The sequence below is a fragment of the Marmota marmota genome, unplaced genomic scaffold (assembly GCF_001458135.2).
Source record: "Marmota marmota marmota unplaced genomic scaffold, marMar, whole genome shotgun sequence".
Lineage (NCBI taxonomy): Eukaryota > Metazoa > Chordata > Mammalia > Rodentia > Sciuridae > Marmota > Marmota marmota.
Window position 1 is genome coordinate 6,592,893 of NW_025999962.1, and position 9,560 is coordinate 6,602,452.

The 9,560-nt window shown below is 38.4% G+C and overlaps 1 protein-coding gene and 1 non-coding gene across 4 annotated transcripts in view; one reads left to right on the forward strand and one right to left on the reverse strand.

Annotated features, from left to right (window-relative positions):
* Positions 1–9,560, reverse strand: part of Rbx1 (ring-box 1) — an 18,633-nt gene that overhangs the window by 3,804 nt on the left and 5,269 nt on the right. For 2 of the 3 annotated variants that reach the window (XM_048803096.1, XM_048803095.1), the window contains exon 3: positions 672–757. In XM_048803096.1, coding sequence (XP_048659053.1) covers positions 672–757 — 86 coding nt within the window. Of the gene's footprint in view, positions 1–671; positions 758–3,944; positions 4,016–9,560 lie in introns of all 3 variants that reach the window. The other variant, XM_015501879.2, reaches the window with a different exon arrangement.
* On the forward strand, positions 5,390–5,491 carry LOC125616836. The gene has a single exon (XR_007347609.1). It is a non-coding gene; the product is annotated as a U6 spliceosomal RNA (small nuclear RNA).

The window sequence follows — 9,560 nt, forward strand, 5'->3', positions numbered from 1 at the left end:
TAAAAAAAAAAAAAAAAAAAAAAAAGCAAGATAGCCATAAAAGCTTTACTAGAATTAATCAGTATGAGCTAAACCAATAGGAATGTGATTTTAGAAATTCAGCTGGGTGCAGTGACTTGGGAGGCTGAGGCAGGAGGACTTTATAAGTTGCTAGGGATGGCTTTTGAACCTAAAGTAAGCAATCTAGTGAGACCCTGTCTCAAAATAAAAAATAAAAAAGGGCTGGCAATGTTGCTCAGTGGTAAAGTGCCCCTGGATTCAATCCCTGGTACCAATAAATAAATAAACAAATAAATAAAAGCTTGTATATTCCCATGTTATCTACATTATTATTATTATTATTATTATTATTATTATTTTTGAGACAGACAGGGTCTCACTAAGTTACCCAGGCTGTCCTCAAACTTGCAGTCTTCCTTCCTGCCTCAGCCTCCTGAATTCCTGTCACAGACACTAAAAGGTAGGGAAACTTCAGGTTGCAAACTTTTAATGTTGGCTAATCTTCTGTGCATTGTCCACACAGGCGAGTTCTTGCTTAGTTAACTAAAAGTTAGTTTAAAAAACAAGCCATGTTCCATGTCTCCATCCTCTTCCAGCCTAAGGTGAGTCAGAAAATAGAACTAACTATAATGCCCAGGTTTCTAACGATGCCAACGGCCAGAGATACCTACTTTTGGAATTCCCACTCTCTGTTGTCCAATGGGCACACCTGCCGTGTTTTGAGCCAGCGAGAGATGCAGTGGAAGTGAAAAGCATGCTGAAAGAAAAAATGTTTTTATTAAAAATAACTCTGTGTAAGCTTTACCATCTACTGACAACACCTCTCACTAGACAGTGCAGCAATACATACCATGGGTTGGAAAACAAGAGCAGAAAACGATGGGCAAAAGTTCCAGAAAGGATCATACCCTTGTACAAAGATATTTCCAACAAAAACATTTGTTAGAATCGCCATTATTACTGAAGAAATTATTTAGGGAGCACAGATTATGTTCTAGAAGTGAGCTCTCTCCCCTTTAAGGACTATGGAACGTATTAGGGGATGCTTCTACTTTCCTTGAGAAATGACCTGAGCACACACAGATTTCCAACTTCCCCAATCTTGGTCACCAGTCACCAGCCTCCTCTCACCCTTGAAGAATGAGGACCCAGGGAGTAAAGCCTACTCCTCTCCATCTATAGGGAGTGCGCTGCCACTGCTACCCACCCAGGACTAAAACAGGCACCTCCCCACACCCAACTCAACTCTAATCAAAGGAACTTTAATACTGATGTTACAAGAGCTCGGCACTCAATAAGGCTTTAATGAGGATTTTGTTGTAAAAAGGAAAATTGCGGTTTAAAAAAAGTACTCAGAAGGACAAACTGTATACAAGCAGCTCAAAGGGCATCAACAGGCTATTTTCATGACTAAGACAGGAAGTAAAAAGGCAAGTGTCCCAAGAACACTGGTAATGGACAGGAGCTAGGAACTGGCTTGGATTTGGGAAAAAGAGAATCTGTGTGTAGCCTTTTGGTGTGAGTTGATGACATGCAGATGCTAGTTAAGACTGCAATGAACACTTTTCTTCCTCCTGCCTCACTCATATGAGGAGAAGATCAAGAGGAGCAGAAAGGGTTCCCCCTCATTTAATCTGTAATTGCTGGGCTGCAGTGGGGCACAGGAGAGGAATACAGAGACACCCCAACAAAACAACCAAAGCTTTTGTAGGCTTGGTTTAATAACAGCTTTAAAATCTGATATGTCTCCCAGAATAGTCATGGAACCTAAGAAACTTACAATATAGATTATTGTCTTGTGAACTATCTTTTGGCAACAAAAATCTAATTCAGTAATTAAGAATGGGCTCCATAGCTAGCACATTTTTACAGAATGACAGCCTTCTAAAAGATCCCACTCCTGCAGACTCTCATACAACTCAATGTGAAAAAGGAAACAGGCAGATTCTCCAAGAGGCAGAAAGTGGAGACATTTTTCTCAACCCCAGGTGCTGGGAAAAGGCTCATGCAAGCACATGCAAGATACCCACCGCCATCTCCGACTTTCCCTACTAAGCACTCTGCCAAATCACAGGATCCTTTACCCAAGCCCATGAGATGACATCAAGTGCTCAAGGGCAAGTGGGGGAGGCAAATGAGACTTCAGGGCAGGTGACAACATCCCTGAGCATTTTTTGATCCCAACTTTCTTCCTGTTAGTAATCTAAGCGTACTAACAGGTGTATTTAGCAGACAAGGTACAATCCACAGAGGATTCTTGACAGTACTCCACAGTTTACAGATATTGACATATATTACCTCATTTGAGCCTCACAGCAACCCTGGCAAGCAGGCATGACAGATATTATTATCTTAACTTTACAGACAGGAAACTGAAACCCAGACAAGTTAAGTGACTTGCCTAATTCATGGAGCTGGTCTGTAGAAGACTCAGCATCAGCACTCAAGACTGGCTTCTAGCACTCTATGCTAGTTCTCCTTTATGGCAGGATCTCTAAGAGACCCTTTCCTTAACAAAACTTGAGGGGAAATCCACCCCTTTTCATTCTACACAAAGGAACATGATCCTTAATATATGCCTGAATGTTACACAGAGCAAAGAGCCCAATATATTTTCTTTACCCCCACAAACGATGAAAGTCATCCTTTGGCCAATACTAACCATTGTGAAACTGGCCAAAGGGTCCTGACATAGAATGAAGAAAGTGCACCACAGGCATGGGTAGAGAAGGCATTTCAAACCCACACAAAAGCACTAAGAGCTACCATGTGACCACTAAACTCCAAATTTCTATTTATTTAGATTTTTTAACACGTTTATGCTGACTATGTGCCCAAAGTTCTAAATACTTTTTAACATTAAACCACTTAATCCTGATTACAGTTCTATGTGGCCTGCTATCCGCCTCATTTTACATGAGGGAACCAGGAGTAGAGATGTTAAATACCTTGGCTTCAAGTCACTTAGTAAATAAGACAAAGACAGGGATTGGTAGTCTGACTCCAGAATCTGTGACTCCTTATGTCATGCTGGAGTTGTGGGTCCTTTGTCCCCTTGGCATAGGAGGCCTGGACAGGACAGTTTCAACTACTGTGATTAGGACTGTATGGTTCTAAGGATGAATTTTTACATATGCTAGAAATAACACATTTGATGCTTGTTACCTTCACAGCTGTCACACCCTGAAGGCCACACACTTAGTTCAGCCATGCTACACAAAACATTTCTGGCATGAGCCATGTTTTTCTTTTCTTTTTCTGTTTTAAAATTCCTTTCTATTTTCTTTTTGGGCACTAGGGATTGAACCCAGGGGTGCTTAACCACTGAATCACATTCTCAGTCCTTTTTATAAAAATTTTCATTTTGAGCAGGGTCTTGATAAATTGCTGAGGCTAGCCTCAAACTCATGATTCTCCTCCCTTAGCCTCCCGAGTCACTGAAATTACAGGTGTGTGCCACCACATCCAGCTCTTTTATTTCTTCTTGATGAGCCATATTAAAAAAAAACCCTTACTGAGTACATTTACATTTAAAACACACACACACACACACACACACACACTCTTAAAAACTCAATTTATCCTCCGATCTTAATTCCACAGACACTTGACCTTAAAAAAAGGGTCTGTTCAGAAGGTAAACAGACCATTCCCAAGACCAGGCAATAGGCTTTGTCTCCCAAAGACAAACCCTCACAATACTGCAAACAAAACTAGGTGTACTTCATAATTAAGACAAACTAGTATTTCTTTCCAATAACTAATTATGTTTATCCTGTTACAGGTGAACAGTATGAGGATTTAAAATCTTTTGTACTATTTGTATACCTTTTGGGAGAAAGGTTGGCTAGTCATTTTTTTCCTAGTTATTTTCAAGACTGGCAAAGCAGGAAAAGTGGCAATATGTTTACAAGCCATGCTGATAGGTAAAGACGTTTCCTTACGTTACAGACTCCCCATGCAACGGTACACTCTTCGGAAGTAGCAGATGCCTGGTTAGCTTGACACTCTATGCCTGTGGGAACAAAAGCAATAGCATCACTGGACCTGAGAGCAGCAACCTTTCAGCTTGGAGCAGCCAAGCAATCCTCAAGTGGTTAATTAGCCATAATTGTTTTTTAATAAATGTGAAAAAGGACAAAGAACAGAGAAGTCAGAAATGGGTTTAGCAGCAAGATTTCTTAATTCTTGCTTAAAAAATGTGTTAACAAATAGGAAAAATGTGTTTAAAATCTGAGCATAACCTGAATTGCTAAAACGTGAATGATTCCTCCTAATTTGGTAAATTTAGTTAAGTCACCTCATGACTCTTGTTGTTCTCAGAGCTTTGGTGTCTTTTCCCTATTCCTGCGAAATGCTTCCCCTTGGGTCCTTATAGCACCTATGCCTTACAGCCCAAAGTCCTAGTTGGGTAACACTCCAATCCCTAAAGGGATCAGGAAGGAACCTGTGAACTGGGCAGAAGCAAAGTAAAAGGTGGAGGGGTGAAGAGGTCCTTGTGCACTTTTGTGTACAAGGATCAACTCAAAATTATTCAAAACACTATCAAGCAAACTTGTTAAGCTGATAGTTAGATTTGAGGCCCACCACTGTGTGATGCTAGCTGCCTGTGAGGCAATTTTGTCTAGGAAGTCACACAAGTAACTGCAAATGTATGCAAATATTGATTTTATAAAGAAGGAAAAGAAGGGAATTTAAAGAGGATAAAAATCTGAGATTGAGAACTGATGGGTAAAGCTCTACTGGGGATAAATATTCAAAGAATAAGGTTTGTTAATTTCTGAAGAATAAAAAGCTTTAGGGAAGACTATAACTATTTAATAGGGTATAATTACTTCAAAGTGTCATAGAGAAAATGGCAAAACTGTAAAAAAGTAATATTGAGATGTTAATGGGTATCCTAGGGGAAGAGATCATGTAATAAAGGCTCCCCCACCATTCTTCAAAATTACAAAAAGCAAAGGATCTGAAGTCACAGAACTTGCTTTTGCCACTCAGATTCACACTACAGAATAACTTGGTTTATCATCTGAAAAGAGTAGAGAGACTTTAGGGTCTGTGAAGTAAATTCAAGAATTTACTGGGGAGGGAGAAGTAGGGAGGAAGCACTGAGGAGTGATACTGACCAAATGATATTGTTATATTGTGTGCATTTATTTCTATGTAACAACAAATCTCTATAATGCAAATAACTATAATGCAATTAAAAAAAAAAAAAAAGAAGGGCTGGGGTTGTGGCTCAGTGGTAGAGCGCTCGCCTAGCATGCACAAGGCACTGGGGTCGATCCTTAGCACCACATATATGTAAAATAAAGATATTGTATCCACCTAAAACTTAAGAATAAATATTAAAAAGAAAAGAAAAAAAACAAAGCTTATTGGGGCATGCTTGCTTCAGCAGCACATATATTAAAGTTGGAATGATATGGAGAATAACAGCACAGCCTCTGTGCAAGAATGACAGTGAATTTGTGAAGCATTCCATATTTTTAAATTCACAAACACACAAAAAAATTTATTGGAGCTGTGAATACACTATGATTTTTAAAAGGAGAGAGAATAAAATCTGATGTCAATTTGGATCCTATAACATGAGGACTACATATTATGAAACTAGCAAAGTAAAATTCACAGTTAAAGTAAAAACCAAATGGTATCAAGGTACAATCATCTACATAAGTTTTAAGACTATCTGGTTGTGGCCATGACACCAGTCACCTCAGGAATTCCTCAAGCCCCCTATGTGATACAGCCCGTTCCCTCCTCTGCCGCTCTCTATCCTTCAGGCTCCAGTTTAAATCCCTACTTCTTGACTGAAGCTTCTTCTAACCCCCCACACTGAGTCATTTTCTTTTCCTTCAAATACTCTAAATACTTATTTTTTATAACATTTATCAAAAGGCATTTTGAGTTAGGCACACTGTGCCTGCCCATAATTCCAACAACTTAAGAGGCTAGGGTAGGTGGATCACAAGTTTGAGGCCAGCCTGTGGCAACTTAGCAAGACTCTTGTCTTAAAATAAAATTGGAAGAAAAAAAAAAAAGGGCAGGGGATGTAGTTCAGAGGTAGAACCCTTTGGAGATCAATCCCTAGCACCACCAGAAACAAACAAAAAATTGTTTTCAGATTTTTGGTGTGAGAGAGAGAAGACCAGGGTTGAGTCAAGTTAGTTTATAAACAGGGGCAGGAACTGTTCACTGTCAACACAGAGCAGACAAACAACTGCATACAGCTCTGACAAGGCAGAACTTATTTTATGTGATTTATAAAGCCTGGGAACTTTTAAACTCTGATACAAGAATGGTACCACCAAAGAACTGCTAAGGAAGCAATGAGCTTCTTTTCAAGAGTGGACAGATTTCACACCTCCAATGATAGATCCAGTTTTACAAAGATGGCTCGGTCTTATAGGTAAAGGTTGGGTTCAAGATGAAGGTACCCTCTTAACTTGGAATAAGATTCACTGTACATCCTACTGTCATGTATAACTAAAAGGAACAAATGAAAATATTTACAAAAAGAAAGATTCACAGATAATGGAGAAAATATCAACTTGCAGAGTGTGTATTTCAGCAACTATTTAAAACAACCAAGATATGGGACAATGTAAAATAAATTCAAAGCTACAGGAATGCTTGTAGTAGCAATGCAGACTCAATGAGTAAGTCTTCAGACCAAGAATATTTTGTAGGAGAGTCTGACTGGGGTACAGCCACAATCACTCTTTATTTATTTACAGTTATGTATATAATTATTCTTTTAATGCCAGAACAGATTTATTGGAAAATGGCCATTGCTGAATCAAGAGTCTTGTTTTCCAGGCTGGGAATATAGCTCTACGATAGAATGTGAGGTCCTGGGTTCAGTCCCCAAACTTGTTTTCATCTTTAACAAAAAGTCTTTTTATAAAAATCATAAATCCAATTATTATTTAAAGTTGTAGCACCAGAATTCCCTTCAGTGTCAGTATTAAAGGGGTATATTTCTTAAGAGTAAAGACTTATCTCAGTTATTATTTTGACCTAGTGCCTGGCAAAATGCCAGGATATATTCACTCAAATGAAAAAGGACATGATTTAAACTGAAAATATATTCATTATATTTTGTTATGAGAGTTCAATATTCTACTTCAGTGGGCATTTAAAATATGAGACAAAACAGGTACTTGAGAGAATACAATGATACCACAAGCATTCAAGTTTTAAGATAACATTTAGATGGTATTTGTCTTTCATGGTCTTCCCAAGAAGTGTGTTCTCTTGCATCCAGAGGCACACAATGACTTAAATATTAAGGTTAGGGGTAAAAATCTATATAAAATCATTAACTATTTTCAGATGAGAATCCCAAGAAAGTAAAATTTCTCTGGGTGCAACTTGAAAATGCAAGGCATAGAAACCGGCAAGCCCATAATCAAAAACCCCACCCAAACACATTTAAAACCGTGTTTTTTTCTGTGATGGGTTCCTTCCATCTACATTAAACACAATAGTTGTGGCTGATTTGCTTTGACTGCAGTGTGAAAAGAAAAAAAGGGTCAAAACTCAAAGCAGCCAAGAGAAGTCAACTACTGGCACATGCCATGATTGCTAACACAAAATATTCAATTCATGCATGCTTCTAAGCTGCAATGATCAAAACATTCTGCCATTTTGTTTTTGTTATTTACCTAGCAAACATTTAGTGAGAACTTACTAGGTACTGGACACCATGCTAGATATACAATACTACATAACATAGACATGATAGAGAATACCTAATTAAATCATTAATATGATAGCAAGTTATAGGACATCTTGGGATTGTTTTTTTTTTTTTTTAGAGAGAGAGAGACAGAGAATTTTTTTAATATTTAATTTTTAGTTTTCGGCGGACACAACATCTTTGTTTGTATGTGGTGCTGAGGATCGAACCCGGGCCGCACGCATGCCAGGTGAGCGCGCTACCGCTTGAGCCACAAACCCAGCCCTCTTGGGATTGTTTAATTGAACTGCCACAGCCTGTGTGCTTTATGTAAGTATGGTTAGGAAAATATCTAAAATATCTTTGAGGTAAGGCACAGTGGCACACGCATGCCTAGAAACCCAGCAACTTCGCTGGAGGAGGCAGAATTACAAATTCAAAGCAAGATCTGGCAATTTAGCAAGACCTTGTCTCAAAATATAAATGACTGGGGACTGGAGATGTAGCTCAGTGGTAGAGTACCACTGAGTTCAATATCCAGTACCCTTACCAAGCAAAATGAAAGTTAGTTCAAGGTAAAATCCAAAAATCAACTATGGGTTAGTCTTACATGGCCCAATAATGTAACCATTAGCTACATGTGGCTTTTGAACAACTAAAATGTGGCTAGTCTGAATTGAGATGTGCTGTTAAGTATAAAATACACGCTAAATCACTAAGACTTAGTACAAAAAAATGTAAAGAATGCATTAACCAGGGCTGGGGTTGTGGCTTAGTGGTAAAGCGCTCACCTGGGACATGTGAGGCACTGGGTTGATCCTCAGCACCACATAAAAATAAATAAATAAAATAAAGGTATTGTGTTCACCTACAATCAAAAATATATATATTTTTTAAAAAAGGATGCATTACCCAGTCCTGTATCATATTTTTAAACATTGAATACATGTTGAAAATATTGTTTATCACAGGTTAAATAAGATACAATATTAAAAATCAAACTTACCTGTTTGTTATTAATGTGGGTAACAAAAATATTTAAAATTCTGATCATGCTCATATTTGTGGCTAACACTGGATTCTGTTGTGTCAGACAGTAGCAGGGAGAAGAGGTGCAGAATGTCCAGGCAGAAGGAATAAGAAATATTAAGGGTCCTAAAAAAAGGCATGGCAGGGCTGGGGTTGTGGCTCAGTAACAGAGCGCTCACCTAGCACATGAGAGGCTGGGTTTGATCCTCAGCACCACATACAAATAAATAAATAAATAAAGGTTTTTGTTTACAACTTAAACAAAAAAAATTAAGGGAAAAAAATGAATGGCAGCCAGGCACAGTGGTGCATGACTGTAATTTCAGCTCAGGAGGCTGAGGCGGGAGGATCCCAAGTTCAAAGCCAGCCTCAGCAATTCAGCAAGATCCTGCTCAAAATAAAAAAAATAGGCTGGGGAGGTGGCTCACCAGTTAAGCACCTCTGGGTTATCCCCAGTACCAGAAAAAGAAAAAAAAAGTGTGGCACTTCAGGAATGGAAAGAGGACCCAAGAAACTACTGGTGAGCAGGAAGTGGCTCGAGATGAAGCTGAAAAAGTATAAGAGTGATTTAAAAAAAAAAAAAAGTGCCTATAATTCTAATTCTATAAGCTTAAAGTTTCTTTGCCGTATTTCTGATCTCAATAAGAAACCACCTTAGCACCCAGATGAAAAAGTAACATCAATTGTTTCTCATATGACCAGTATTCTTCCTTCTTTTTTTTTTTTTTTAATTGCATTATAGTTATTTGCATTATAGAGATTTGTTGTTACATAGAAATAAATGCACACAATATAACAATATCATTTGGTCAGTATCACTCCTCAGTGCTTCCTCCCTACTTCTCCC